At 41.6% G+C, this 15,746-nt stretch overlaps 1 protein-coding gene across 16 annotated transcripts in view; it reads right to left on the bottom strand.

The window, feature by feature from the left end:
- Window positions 1–15,746, bottom strand: part of OSBPL2 (oxysterol binding protein like 2) — a 114,708-nt gene that overhangs the window by 53,352 nt on the left and 45,610 nt on the right. For 12 of the 16 annotated variants that reach the window (XM_084854341.1, XM_084854339.1, XM_084854338.1 and 9 more), the window contains one exon: window positions 9,224–9,370. The exons of 2 other annotated variants lie outside the window; for them this stretch is intronic. In XM_084854341.1, coding sequence (XP_084710467.1) covers window positions 9,224–9,260 — 37 coding nt within the window. In that variant the 5' untranslated portion in view covers window positions 9,261–9,370. Of the gene's footprint in view, window positions 1–8,302; window positions 8,349–9,223; window positions 9,371–15,746 lie in introns of all 16 variants that reach the window. 2 more of the 16 variants (XM_084854344.1, XM_084854348.1) reach the window with 1 other exon arrangement.

Here is a 15,746-nt window from a genome sequence, read left to right as displayed (position 1 = left end):
GAAGAAATGTTGAGGACTGCAACCCCACATGGGAGGGGGAGGAGGAGCCGTTTCATATGTGTCACAATGTCTATAAAAACAATGTGCTGATGTAAATCGGGGCTTCTGGCTCTTTGGAAATGATTCCAGCGTTAAGCCCGTGCGTTAAATAAAGAAACTCTTTTTCCTTCACTCCGTGGTCTCTCTGACTCTGAGTTCTGCAACACAGTCAATAGACCATTAACACAACATATTAAATATACACATAAAATAAAATACATATTAGTAAGATAAAGATTAGTAAGATTAGTAAGATAAAGGGATACAAAATCAGTAAAAAACTGAACGGTACACTCTCCACAAGGAGTGTAATCAAACAATCATAAGTGGTCTTGTGAAGATAACTAGGTTCACGAACTAAGCCACTTGCTCAGTGATTAACTTGCTGGAACCCTGAAGTAAAATAATCATAAGGGACTCAAAAGAGTGGCCAGGGAAAAACTGGGTGATGGGATATAATAGGTCTTTTCTGGCCTCTTGATAATAGCTACAATGAAATAGAACATGCAAGATGGACTCCACCTCAACCGCAACGTTGTTACAGGGGTAGCATCTGTTATTCACTGGTTTTATTAAATCTGCCTCCTAACAGTTTGGAGGGGACAACATTAAGCCTTGCTGAAGAGAATACCTTGCTATATTTAGGAATAGTTAGCCATCCTAATAGGGCATACCATCTTTACAGGGGAGGCATGATAGACCCAATAACTGAGAGGAACATGGCCCCCGAGAAACTCCTTCGAGCTCCTGATAAACAGAGACTATTGGACATAAATTAACAACTGATTTGGCACTTCCTAGATCCAGAGATAACAGACAGGAGGGTGATAAACATAACTGAGGTGACTTTTTGATCAAAGCTTTCAGCCAAGGAGACTGGAAAAAGTATGACAATACCTGGGAAAGCCAGGGAGTTACGAGCAAGCACGAGACTGCAACGGAGCCAAAAATGGATAGAATAGATCCATCCCAAGAATTTTTGGAAGTTCAGCCTAATCTCTAGATTAAGGGCATCCCCAGCAACACACCTGAGAACACCGAATATAACCCTAAGAATTTAGGACTGAGTTCCTTCGAGTGAACTCTTAGAAAAAGGAAACCAAATCAGTGCCCCAAACAGAATCTGAGAAATGATTGTGGCTTTGAAAACCCAGACAGTTGCTGGTAAAAATTTCTCACCCTTCGTAAAAAAACAAAACAGGATATTGCACCCACATTTTGCTCAGCTTTAGCCTTGACAAATTTTTCCTGTATTCTCCAGCTTACAGCTTCATGAAACCATATGCCCTGGTATTTGTATGAATCAACTTGCTTGATTCCATAATTCCCCATAATCCAGGGAAATCTGACCTTCCTCCTAGAAAAGACCAGTACTTTAGTTTTTCTGAAATTTATTGTTAAAAACTTTTTGTTACGATACTCGGCAAAACTGCTCAATAATCTCTTAAGGCCCATACAAGTCTGGGAGATCAGAACAGCATCAGCAGCATGGAGGATAATGGGGACTTTTGTGAGGCCAATCTTAGGCGGATGGGATGGTAACGACGCCAGCACAGAAGGGAGGTCTACCAGATATGAACTGAATAGAGTGGGGGCAAGAACACACCCTTGTCTGACACCTCAAAAGGAGACAATCTCATTGGTGAGGTGTCCTTATTTACTACAGCGAACCTGAACTGATGTACTGTAATACAGGAATTGAAGCAAAAACAAAAGTAGTCTTTCAATAGAGTACTGTTCTACTTTGCTCCAGAGACAGTCATGGGATATAGAGTTGAACGCACATAAAAGCTGTGCAATAAAAGCTCTGAAAAGTTTGTCACCTTTTTGTAAAGAGTATTTATGAGTCAAGTGGTCCAATATCAAACAACGATGGAGAATAGAGCAGCCAGCTATAAAGCCAATCTGATCTTCCCCCAAAATATTTTTATCATTAATCCAGACTTCTAGTTTAAGGCCTAAAAAACTAGCGTAAACCTTCTCAACTCAGTTATATGTCTGCATACACAACTGATTTCTATGCATGATCCCATTTCAAGATTATCACATAAGCAGTCAACTGAGTGGGTGCATATCCCAAGCCAGCAAGATATTACTTTCCCAGTTCTTTCTGACCTAGTTCCCTTGTAATATTCAATGGGAAATTTTACTTTTTGTTCAGTATTAATGACAGAACTTTGTTAAGTGGATCAGTTCCAGACAAATCTGGGGATGCATCCGGATATCAAGACTACCAATCCTCCATGTGATCTTCTCAGTAGCAGAAATGGCTTTACTGACGGGTAGCCCCTTCCTGGTCAATTGAAGTGCAACTGATAAAATGATACCTTGAAGAAATTAAGCCCTAAAGAATGTTTAAAATATAGATGTGAATGTGAGGCAGCATACACTTGTGAAGGCTGGTTTGCAATTATTACTGGGTTCAAGTTCCACCTCTCCCATAGCTCTACTGGCAGTCTTGAACAATTTGCTATCTCTTAGCCTCCATACTCCTTCTGTAAAATCAACCTGTTGGTTCTTCTGGACCTCTCAGCGGTTTTCGATACCATCGACCATGGTATCCTTCTGGATCATTTATCTGGACTGGGCTTGGGAAGCACAGTTTTAAAGTGGTTCCGGTCCTTTCTGGAGAAGTAGTCTCAGAAGGTCGAGCTGAGGGACTTCAGTTCCACCTCATGGCCATTACCTGTGGGGGTGCCACAAGGTTCTATCTTGTCCCCCATGCTTTTTAACGTCTACATGAAACCGCTGGGGGAAGTCATCAGGAGATTTGGGCTGAAATGTCATCAGTATAGCTCTACCTCTTGTTTCCATCTGCACATCCCATGGAGGCTGTGGAACTCTTGAACCAGTGTCTGGAGGCTCTTTTGGGATGGATGAGGATGAACAAGCTGAAACTTAATCCAGACAAGGTGGAAGTACTGTGGGTACCAACTACTTCAGATGGAGATTTACAACTTGTCTTAGATGGGGGTTGCACTCCCCCTGAAAGCAGTTTGGGAGTCCTCCGGGACTCTAACAGGGGAAGCCCAGGTGGCTGTGGTGTCCAGGAGTGCTTTTTACCGCCTTAGGCTGGTACGCCAACTGCGGCCCTATCTGGAGAGAACGGACCTTGCCTCAGTTATCCACGCACTAGTCACCTCCAGGCTGGACTACTGTAATGCGCTACACATGGGGCCGCCTTTGAAGATGGTTCAGAAACGTCAGCTTGTGCTGAATGTGGCCACCTGAGTATTGGTGGGGGCAAGGCGATTCGATCACATAACGCCTATACTGCACCAGCGGCACTGGTTACCGGTGCATTTCCAAGCCCAATTCAAAGTGCTTGTTTTGACCTTTAAAGCCTTAAAAAGTTTGGGACCAAGTTATTTGAAGGACCGCCTTCACCCATATCAGCCTCCCCACACTTTAAGATCAGAAAGAGGCCTTTATTATTTGCCCACCTGTGAGAACAGTCAGGTGGGTGATTACATGTGAGAGGGCCTTCTCTGCAGTGGCCCCACACCTTTGGAACAAGCTGCTATCGGAGGTCTGCCATGCTCCATCATTGCAGACCTTTAAGAAGGACTTGAAAACATATTATTTTACCTTGGCCTTCTCGTGATATGGTTGCTTTCATTGTTTTATCACTTTTAATATTTTAACTGTTTTTATGTATTGTTATTGCTGTAAGCCGCCTTGGGAGGGCTTCTGCCCTGAAAGGCGGCCAAGAAATATTTTAAATAAATAACATAAATAAATGGTGACTAGTACTTGAAAGTTAACCCCTTCATGGATCACTGCCTTGATGTGGCGAAGGGGCTTGCATAACTCAGTGAAGCCATAAGCGATGCTGTGCAGGGCCACCCAAGACAGACAGGTCATGGCAAAGAGTTCTGACAAAATGTGGTCCACTGGAGAAGGAAATGGCAACCCACTCCAATATTCTTGCCAAGAAAACCCCATGGAATGTATCACAAGGCTAAAAGGTATGACGCCAGAAGATGAGCCCCTCAGGTCGGAAGGTGTCCAATATACTACTGGGGGAGAGCAGAGGGAATTTCCAAGTAGCGCCAGAAAGAGTGAAGTGACTGGGCCAAAGCCGAAAGGACACTCAGCTGTGGATGTGTCTGGTGGTGAAAAGAAAGTCTGATGCTGTAAAGAACAATATTGTTTAGGAACCTGGAATGTCAGATCAATGAATCAAGGTAAGCTGGAGGTGGTCAAGCATGAGATGGCAAGATTGAACATCGACATCTTGGGAATCAGCGAACTCAAATGGACAGGCATGGGCGAATTTAATTCAGGTGACCATCATATCTACTACTGTGGGCAAGAATCCCTTAGAAGAAATGGAGTAGCACTCATAGTCAACAAAAGGGTGGGAAAAGCAGTACTGGCATACAATCTCAAAAATGACAGAATGATCTCAGTACGAATCCAAGGCAAACCATTCAACATCACAGTAATTCAAGGCTATGCCCCAACCACTGAGGCTGAAGAAGCTGAGGTTCTATGAAGACCTACAACACCTTCTAGAACTAACACCAAAAAAAGATGTCCTCTTCATCATAGGGGATTGGAATGCTAAAGTAGGAAGTCAAGAAATCATTGGGATAACAGGCAAGCATGGCCTTGATGTACAAAATGAAGCAGGACAAAGGCTAATAGAGTTTGGCCAAGAGAACATGCTGATCATACCAAACTCTTTTCCAACAGCACAAGAGGCGACTCTACACATGGACATCACCAAATGGTCAATATCGAAATCAAATTGATTATGTCCTTTGCAGCCAAAGATGGAGAAGCTCTAGACAGTCAGTAAAAACAAGACCTGGAGCTGACTGTGGCTCAGATCATAAGCTGCTTCTCACAAAATTTCGGCTTAAATTGAAGAACGTAGGGAAAACCACTAAACCATTCAGGTATGACCTAAATCATATCCCTTATGAATATATAGTGGAGGTGATGAATAGATTTCAGGGATTAGACCTGATAGACAGAGTGCCTGAGGAACTATGGACAGAGGTCCATAACATTGTTCAAGAGGCAGCAACTAAATTCATCCCAAAGAAAAAGAAATGCAAGAAAGCCAAGTGGCTGTCTGATGAGGCTTTACAAGTAGCTGAGGAAAGAAGGGAAGCGAAAAGCAAGGGAGAAAGGGGAAGATATATCCAACTGAATGCAGAGTTCCAGAGGATAGCAAGGAGAGACAAGAAGGCCTTCTTAAATGAGCCAGAACTTGAGCCAGACATCCTCGAGAGTGAAGTCAAGTGGGCCTTAGGAAGCATTAGTAACAACAAAGCTAGCGGAGATGACAGTCTTCCAGCTGAACTATTTAAAATCCTAAAAGATGATGCTGTTAAAGTGCTGCACTCAATATGCCAACAAATTTGGAACACTCAACAGTGGCCACAAGACTGGAAAAGGTCAGTTTACATTCCAATTCCAAAGAAGGGCAATGCCAAAGAATGTTCAAACTACCATACAATTGTGCTCATTTCAAATGCCAGCAAGGTTATGCTCAAAATCCTACAAGCTAGGCTTCAGCAGCATGTGAAATGAGAACTACCAGAAGTACAAGCTGGGTTCCGAAGAGGCAGAGGAACTAGAGATCAAATCGCCAACATTCGCTGCATCATGGAGAAAGCAAGAGAATTCCAGAAAAACGTCTATTTCTGCTTCATTGACTACGCTAAAGCCTTTGATTGTGTGGATCACAACAAACTGTGGCAAATACTTAAAGAGATGGGAGTACCAGACCACCTTACCTGTCTCCTGAAAAACCTGTACGAGGGTCAAGAAGCAACAGTAAGAACTGGAACAACTGGATTGGTTCCAAATTGGGAAAGGAGTACGACAAGGCTGCATATTGTTGTTGTTGTTGTTCAGTCGTGTCCGACTCTTCATGACCCCATGGACCACAGCACGCCAGGCCCTCCTGTCCTGCGCTCTCTCCCGGAGCGTACTCAAGTTCATATTCATTGCATCGGTGATGCTATCTAGCCATCTCATCTTCTGCCATCCCCTTCTCCTTTTGCCTTCAGTCTTTCCCAGCATCAGGGTCTTTTCCAGAGAGTTTTCTCTTCGCATTAGGTGGCCAAAATATTTCAGCTTCAGGATCTGTCCTTCCAATGAGCACTCAGGGTTGATTTCCTTTAGGATGGACTGATCTGACCTCCTTGCAGTCCAGGGGACTCGTAAGAGCCCAAGAAAGTAAAATCTGTCGCTGCTTCCATTTCTTCCCCTTCTATATGCCAGGAAGTGATGGGGCCAGATGCCATGATCTTCGTTTTTTTAATGTTGAGTTTCAAACCAGCTTTTGCACTCTCCTCTTTCACCCTCAACAAGAGGCTCTTGAGATCTGCCGGGTTGGATGAATCACAGGTCGGAATTAAGATTGCCGGGAGAATGATCAACAACCTCAGATATGCAGACGATACCACCCTAATGGCAGAAAGCGAAGAGGATCTCAAGAGGCTCTTGTTGAGGGTGAAAGTGGAGAGTGCAAAAGCTGGTTTGAAACTCAACATTAAAAAAACTAAAATCATGGCGTCTGGCCCCATCACTTCCTGGCATATAGAAGGGGAAGAAATGGAAGCAATGACTGATGTTATTTTCTTGGGCTCCAAGATCACCGCAGATGGTGACTGTAGCCATGAAATTAAAAGACGCTTGCCCCTTGGGAGGAAAGCTATGGCAAACCTAGACAGCATAGTAAGAAGCAGAGACATCACCTTGCCGACAAAGGTCCGTCTAATCAAAGCTATGGTTTTCCCAGTAGCAACGTATGGCTGTGAGAGCTGGACTATAAGGAAGGCTGAGCACCGAAGAATCGATGCTTTTGAACTGTGGTGCTGGAGAAGACTCTTACGAGTTCCCTGGACTGCAAGGAGGTCAGATCAGTCCATCCTAAAGGAAATCAACCCTGAGTGCTCATTGGAAGGACAGATCCTGAAGCTGAAGCTGAAATATTTTGGCCACCTAATGCGAAGAGAAAACTCTCTGGAAAAGACCCTGATGCTGGGAAAGATTGAAGGCAAAAGGAGAAGGGGACGGCAGAGGATGAGATGGCTAGATAGCATCACCGATGCAATGAATATGAACTTGAGCACACTCGGGGAGAGCGCGCAGGACAGGAAGGCCTGGCGTGCTGTGGTCCATGGGGTCATGAAGAGTCGGACACAACTTAATGACTGAACAACAACAACAACTTGAAAGTTGTTAGAAAAGCTAAGTACAATAGACATTTAAGGAATCAGCATCAAAGAGTGGTGGTGCTCCTTTATGAACAAGGAGTGCAGAATACCATTGAATACCTCTGGCAAAGTCTTCCAGCAGCTAACTTTTATGTTTTTAGGATTTGTATAATGTTTGGGATTATATTGTAAGAGAACAGCCATCAACACATGCCTAGAAGTAATGGACATCACAATATCCAGTTGTTCCGACTGGGTGCCAACCATCAGAGTTCTTAGCTTGTTACATGCTAGAAGGCCATCGCTAACTGGACCTTTATAAAAACACTGGTATGGTTATTTCCCCCTGTGATTTTCCTGAAGTATAATTCAATATACTTTAATACTGATGTTTTCAGAAATAGTCCAGGCACTTACACAGATAGGTATAGCTAAAGTATCTTTTTTACACATAACATTTTATTCACAGAAGTATTCTCACACGGGAATGGTCAATGGAGTTTGGGGGAAAGAACGTAGAGGTGTAAGATAGACCTTGAGCATCATCACTTTTGACAGGTGCCACTTACCCCAGCTTCAGGGTTTAAAGTTTGTATTCTAAAAATGTATATGACAGGCCAAAACTATTTTCAATTAGGAGGCATTTTTTTCTAGCAGTCAACACTAGAAAAATACAAAAAAAATTTGTATTTTGCATACAATACAAATTTGCCCTAAGCAAAGGCAATTCTTAGACAGCAAATTTTTAGTTCCTCAATTCCATGCCTTCCCTCCATTTCGAGCTAGCTTTGGAAACTCCAACCACCTGTTTTTCAAGTTCCTCCTTTCCTTTTACCTCTAACCACAATAGCCTGAGCCCTGTTATTCCATACCAAAAGAGTACTTTGCCTTCTCCCCTTTATGAGTCACCATCCTCTCCTCAGCAATGCAACTGCCATTACAACCCATTTTTCCATTTTGGTAGGAACGAAGAGTCAGAAAAAAAGTCAACTTGCTTAAGCACATTTTATTTTAATGGTTGAAAACATTTTTGTTAGTCTTTATAGATGGGACCTGCAATAAAAAGTTGTAATATACTCTCCTACCCTGAGAGGTTTCAGCCAACTATAGCCTTCTGCAGGATTCTATAAGCTGTAAGGGATTCAATAAAGACAGTTCATTCTTGTCATTCCTTCCTTGCTTTTCCATTTTGCTTTTCCAACAGACACAACATTCGATGTTTCCTGGTATCCACCCAGCATACTCAGTCCTCATTGGCCTTAAGGTTGGGGGGAAAGGTTGCCCCCTTTTGGTGTATTTTTTGTACTTCTGCAAACCTTTGGTTTCCCCTATGATTCATGCTAATACCTCCCTCTCATGTTTTAGTGCCCCCTTTTGGGCTCTGCTTCTGTCAGCACAAGAGCACTGAGTTAGCTGTTAGAGGGGGTGATGTAAGAGTGCAATAAGCAGCATTCTTACAAAACATTAGAAGTCTCACTGCATAAATATGCAGTCAAAAGGATGTGTACAATCGTCACACACTTTATGCCACAGGGAAGTGGCATCTGTGTAAGAAAATAGTTTGAAGAAGCCCTGAGAAAGACAAGCTTGGGAATTTAACATAAAACAATGAAGTACTGAAAAAAAGACAGCTTTTGACTGCATCTCCTATTTGCCTGATTCACACCAAAAATGAATTTCTTTCTGAAAACAGTATCTTTCCACATAAGTTATGATTTTCTAACAGGGGATTGGCTCCAATGGTGACATTCTGCTGATGGAACTGCTTCCATCAGTGGAACACACCCTCAACATTTTCTCTGGAAGGCTGAGAAACCCTCCAGAGCAGATTTTTTGGCAGCGTGGAGGTCTAAGGGGGGAGGAGAGAAGGAGAAGAAGAAGAAAGGGGGTGGGGAAGAGAGAGAGAAAGTCCCATTGCATTAGCAGACTTTCACTAGTATAATCCATAAGCAAAAATACAGAATTCTGGTCTACCACACATTTTATTTTACACATCCCCTACTCACCTGTGACGGCATCATAGAATTCCTCTTCACTATTCATCCTCTTAAGTCGTAATATTTTTCTGCACCAGCAGATTACTTTCCTTTAATGCATAGTTGCTTTTGATGCGATGGAAATTTTTCACAAGTAGCAAAACCTTTCCAGATGATCTGTTTAGAGAAGAGGAAAGATAGGTGTTCTATCTTTTTTATTCATCTGGGATAATTCAAAGCCTGAAATCCTCCATTTCTGACAAGTGAATTTTAAGAACCTGAATTCTTGCATTCAGGTGCAAGGGCTATGTAACAAAATAAAAGAAATTGCATTCTAAATAATGTTAAAGTTGAAGTACAATATAGCCATTCTTTCAACTTACACCTCCTTTGTAGTATTTTGTTTATTTAAACTATGTATATCCCTCACAACATTTGTCACATTGTAACAAATATTTGCCCCCAAAGCCTTTGCATCTTGCAAGACTCCTGCACCAACCTGCATAATAAGCTACCTTGCAAATATTTATGCAAAATGAAGAGATATTGGTCTCCCACATTTCTCTCATAATCTGCAAAACTCTCCTAAGCTATAACTTTTATAAAGAAACAAATGAAATTTTAAGATATATTCCTGTATTAAGTTTGAATCAGTTTGATTCTAAAAGAAAGCATTCTAACATACATTTGTGCTGACATGCTGTGACTTTTCAGTGACTTAACAGCATGCTATGGGAAAGATGATATTTTCCCAGCTGAACTCAGGAAAGGCCAGTAGGTGCTTCAGATAAAAAAGACAGGGGAAAATATCTGCTTATTGGACTATTGTTCACATGTCTGCTCATGTGTAATTATGACACAAATAAGTGAACATGAAATATTGTGAGAAGTAGGCAGGATGTACGAAAGTAAAGCAGATGTTATCCTGTTTGGGGAACTTAAGGAAATGTCCTCAGTAGTACTGACAGAAGACAAAGTGAATATATTACTCCCCAAATCATAGAAGGGAATTTTGAGGGGGGAAACTAACTCATTGTTATGAGCTGAATTCTGTCTTTTGGTGAAAATCACATAAGCCACTAATAAGAAATTATATAAATATGAGAGCCAGAGCACAGGAACTGGAGAACAAAACATCAATTCTCACAGGACACAACATCTGTCCTCAGGAGACAATGGCACTGTTCCTTATTGACTTCTCTATGCTCCATTTTCTCCAGCAAAAGAGATCGTTACCTTGTCATGGTGCTGGAGCTTGAGCACCTCAATGATGCCATGAGCTGAACCGTGAAGGGACACCCAAGACGGGAAGGTCCTGGCAGAGAGGTCAGACTAAATACAGTCCCCTGGGGAAGGTAACGGCAACCCACTCCAGTATTCTTGCTGTGAAAACTAAATGGATCAGTACAACCAGAGATATGTCGGTATACCATCGGAAGATGGGACTCTCAGGTCAGAAGATGGTCAAAATGCTATTGGGGAGGAACAGAGGATAAGTTCAACTAGTCCCAGACGTGATGACGCAGCTAGCTCAAAGCTGCAAGGACGGCTAGCGGCCAACAGTGCTGGTGGTGAACAACGAATCCGATGTTCTAAAGATCAACACACCATAGGAACCTGGAATGTAAGATCTATGAGCCAGGGCAAATTGGATGTGGTTGCTGGGGAGATGTCAAGATTAAATATAGACATTTTGGGTGTCAGTGAACTGAAATGGACTGGAATGGGCCACTTCACATCAGATGACCACCAGATCTACTACTGTGGACAAGAGGACCACAGAAGAAATGGAGTAGCCGTCATAATTCATAATAAAGTGGCTAAAGCAGTGCTTGGATACAATCCAAAAAACGATAGAATGATCTCAATTCGAATTCAGGGTAAGCCATTTAACATCACAGTGATCCAAATATACGCCCCAACCACAGATACCGAAGAAGCAGAAGTAGATCAGTTCTATGAGGATCTGCAGCACCTACTGGATAGTACGCCAAAAAGAGATGTTATTTTCATTACAGGAGACTGGAATGCTAAGGTGGTTAGTCAAACGACACCTGGAATTACAGGCAAATATGGTCTGGGAGAACAAAATGAAGCGGGACATAGGCTGATAGAATTTTACCAAGACAACTCACTGTGCATAACAAACACTCTCTTCCAACAACCTAAGAGATGACTTTATACATGGATTCCACCAGATGGTCGACACCAAAATCAGATTGACTACATCCTTTGTAGCCAAAGGTGGCAGACATCTATACAGTCGGTAAAAACAAGACCTAGAGCTGACTGTAGTTCAGATCACGAACTTCTTATTGCACAATTTTGAATCAGACTAAAAAGAATAGGGAAGACCCACAGATCAGTTAGATATGAGCTCACGAATATACCTCATGAATATGCAGTGGAGGTGAAGAATAGATTCAAGGGACTAGATTTAGTACATAGGGTCCCGGAAGAACTATGGACAGAAGTTCGCAACATTGTTCAGGAGGCGGCAACAAAAAACATCCCAAAGAAAAAGAAAACCAAGAAGGCAAGATGGCTGTCTGCTGAGACGCTGGAAGTAGCCCAAGAAAGAAGGAAAGCAAAAGCCAACAGTGATAGGGGGAGATATGCCCAATTAAATGCAAAATTCCAGAGGTTAGCCAGAAGAGATAAGGAATTACTTTTAAACAAGCAACACACAGAAGTGGAAGAAGATAATAGAATAGGAAGGACAAGAGACCTCTTCCAGAAAATTAGAATCATCGGAGGTAAATTCCAGGCAAAAATGGGTATGATCAAAAACAAAGATGGCAAGGACCTAACAGAAGCAGAAGAGAGCAAGAAAAGGTGGCAAGAATATACGGAAGATCTGTATAGGAAGGATAATAATATTGGGGATAGATTTGACGGTGTGGTCAGTGAGCTAGAGCCAGACATCCTGAAGAGTGAGGTTGAATGGGCCTTAAGAAGCATTGCTAATAACAAGGCAGCAGGAGACGACGGTATCCCAGCTGAACTGTTTAAAATCTTGCAAGATGATGCTGTCAAGGTGATGCATGCCATATGCCAGCAAATTTGGAAAACACAAGAACGGCCACCAGATTGGAAAAAATCAACTTATATCCCCATACCAAAAAAGGGAAACACTAAAGAATGTTCAAACTATCGAACAGTGGCACTTATTTCACATGCCAGTAAGGTAATGCTCAAGATCTTGCAAGACAGACTCCAGCAATTCATGGCACGAGAATTGCCAGATGTACAAGCTGGGTTTAGAAAAGGCAGAGGAACTAGAGACCAAATTGCCAATATCCGCTGGATAATGGAGAAAGCCAGGGAGTTTCAGAAAAACATCTATTTCTCTTTTATTGACTATCCTAAAGCCTTTGACTGTGTGGATCATAGCAAATTGTGGCAAGTTCTTGGTGGGATGGGGATACCAAGTCATCTTGTCTGCCTCCTGAGGAATCTGTATAATGACCAAGTAGCAACGGTAAGAACAGACCACGGAAAAACGGACTGGTTTAAGATTGGGAAAGGAGTACGGCAGGGTTGTATACTCTCACCCTACCTATTCAACCTGTACGCAGAACACATCATGCAACATGCTGGGCTTGATGAAGCCAAGGCTGGAGTTAAAATCAATGGAAGAAACATGAACAATCTCAGATATGCAGACGATACCGCTTTGATGGCTGAAAGCGAGGAGGAGCTGAGGAACCTCATGACGAAGGTGAAAGAAGAAAGTGCAAAAGCTGGGTTGCAGTTAAACCTCAAAAAAACCAAGATTATGGCAACCAGCTTGATTGATAACTGGCAAATAGAGGGAGAAAACGTGGAGGCAGTGACAGACTTTGTCTTTCTAGGCGCAAAGACCCTGACTGCAGCCAGGAAATCAGAAGACATTTACTTCTGGGGAGGAGAGCAATGACAAATCTTGATAAAATAGTTAAAGCAGAGACATCACACTGACAACAAAGGTCCGCGTAGTTCAAGCAATGGTATTCCCCGTAGTAACCTATGGCTGCGAGAGCTGGACCGTAAGGAAGGCTGAGCGAAGGAAGATAGATGCTTTTGAACTGTGGTGCTGGAGGAAAATTCTGAGAGTGCCTTGGACTGCCAGAAGATCAAACCAGTCCATCCTCCAGGAAATCAAGCCAGACTGCTCACTTGAGGGAATGATATTAAAGGCAAAACTGAAGTCCTTTGGCCACATCATGAGAAGACAGGATACCCTGGAGAAGATGCTGATGCTAGGGAAAGTGGAAGGCAAAAGGAAGAGGGGCTGACCGAGGGCAAGATGGATGGATGATATTCTGGAGGTGACGGACTCGACCTTGGGGGAGCTGGGGGTGGCAACGGCCTACAGGAAGCTCTGGCGCGGGATGGTCCACAAAGTCATGAAGAGTCAGAACAGACTGAACAAATAAACAACAAAAAATGCTCCTTTTTTTGCTACAAGCTCAGAAATGCTATTTTGGGTGAGATATTTTACTTCTTTGAAGGCAATGCTCCTAAATAATTCTCAAAATGTTTTTGAAAATCATGTAGAAACTGCTTAAGATTTTAAAGTAAAAGATGGAATGATACACCTGATCTCAGGAGTCCTCTATTTAAAAGCGTTGCTTTTTCCATGGTGACACTTTGTTCTGAAGATGGCACAGGATACGTTACCTGTTGATTCATGTTCCAGCTAAGTATAGAATCCCATATCATAACATCTTTAAGACAAGGCCAAATTTGTCACAAGTCAACAATAAAAAATCTTTCTCAGGCCTACAAGCCTTTGACAATCTCCCAGAGAATACCATCACAGCTATCATGGAAGTTGAGACTCCTTACACTAACATCCTCCACAAAGATGGACTACAAGCCATCAGGAATATCATCCTCAATAGTGCAAAAGCACATCTAGCTACCGAACTGGGGAAGGACCATCGGTTAATGGTAGAGCACATGCTTTCCATGCAGAAGGTCCCAGGTTCAATCCCCAGCTTCTCCAGGTAGGGCTGGAAAGACACCTGCCTGAAAGCCTGGAGAGCCATTGTCAGTACTGACAATACTGGGATAGATGGACCAAGGGTCTAACTCAGTATAAGACAGCTTCCTAGGTTCCTAACTATTTCACTTGGCAGTTACCCACAATTACTTTAGATTTGGGAAGAATATGCATCTGCAGTTCAACAGCACACTGCCATGAGTACATGCATGGTTCCATACATGTATGCCAACATTTTCCTGGTTGACTTACAACACACTTTTTCAGCTCCTGTGCCCAAAAACCTTCCCTCTACCCAAGACATACTGATGACATCTTAATCGTCTAGACCCACAGTCTGGCAGCCCTTGAGAAATTTAACAACTTTTACCTCACCGTCAACCTAAACGTAGACCACTCCAGCAGTAGGTCCATGTTCTGATTTCACTTTACTGTGAAACTACGAATGGACATAAGCACCACCTTATATGAAAAACCTAACTACAGATATCTACTTGCTTCTAGCTTCCACCTATAACATACCACAAGTTCTATAGCCAAGCTCTAAAATACAACTATATAAGTTCCTACCGTGAAAGTGCTGAGTTACAACACAGTGTAGCAAATTCCCACATTTTTGCTAGCCATTCATCTATCTCTGGAACTTTAGGTGGTTTCCAGTACCTAGCATAAATTAATCTTTCACCTAAATTCATGTAACTAACAATTTCAGCATGTTCTTTATATACATTCTTTTATGTAAGTTGGAAGAAAAAGTAGTGGATCAAGTCTAATATAGTAACCTTATTTTTTCTATTGATTTTAATTTGTTCCATTTTTTTCACATTGGCATGTCCACTACATATGAAAAAAAATCCTCACAATTTATTTGGTTCTTTAAATATGATTTTATTTATTGCTGCCTTTGAAAATTTATAATTCTTAACAAATATTAATAGGACTAGATATGACTTTTCCCCATCAATGTATAAATGAATTTTTATGATTATATTGCTGTGTATATTTACTTAAAATGTTTTATTAGGAATATAATATAATATTATATTAAGATGGGTATTTATAGGGAAGATAGGGGTGGGGTATATGTTGAACATATAAACATATTAATTCCTATTTGAATAAGTACGTATGCTAAGTTACTATATGGTTCTGGATGTAATACTATATTTGTATATGTAACACATATTTTATGCTAGTTGATGTTATTTATATATTTCTTTAAAATAAATCCCTGCAATTTTAAAACCTTGACCATCAGCCATGTTTGGGACTTCTAGGAGTTGATGTCAAAAACAACTGACGGGCACCAAGTCACTTACCCCTGGTTTAACCTATCAACTTATATAGTAAATATTTTATAGTCTACATTCAATAGCAAAATAGGTCTGTATGATATTACCAATGATCCATCTACCTTCTTTATGAATATCAATGCCAAGATGTTTGTTTTCATCTACAATTATTGTAAATCATCACTATTTTACATACATTTAAGCTTTAATTTAATTGCCACTGTCTGTATTTTTTTGTATTTCATTTCCCCCTAAACTCACTGCTTACCATTTC

The sequence above is a fragment of the Heloderma suspectum genome, chromosome 4 (assembly GCF_057233095.1).
Source record: "Heloderma suspectum isolate Gila_16-S chromosome 4, 16-S_ref, whole genome shotgun sequence".
NCBI lineage: Eukaryota > Metazoa > Chordata > Lepidosauria > Squamata > Helodermatidae > Heloderma > Heloderma suspectum.
This window is presented reverse-complemented; position numbering and strand designations above follow the sequence as displayed.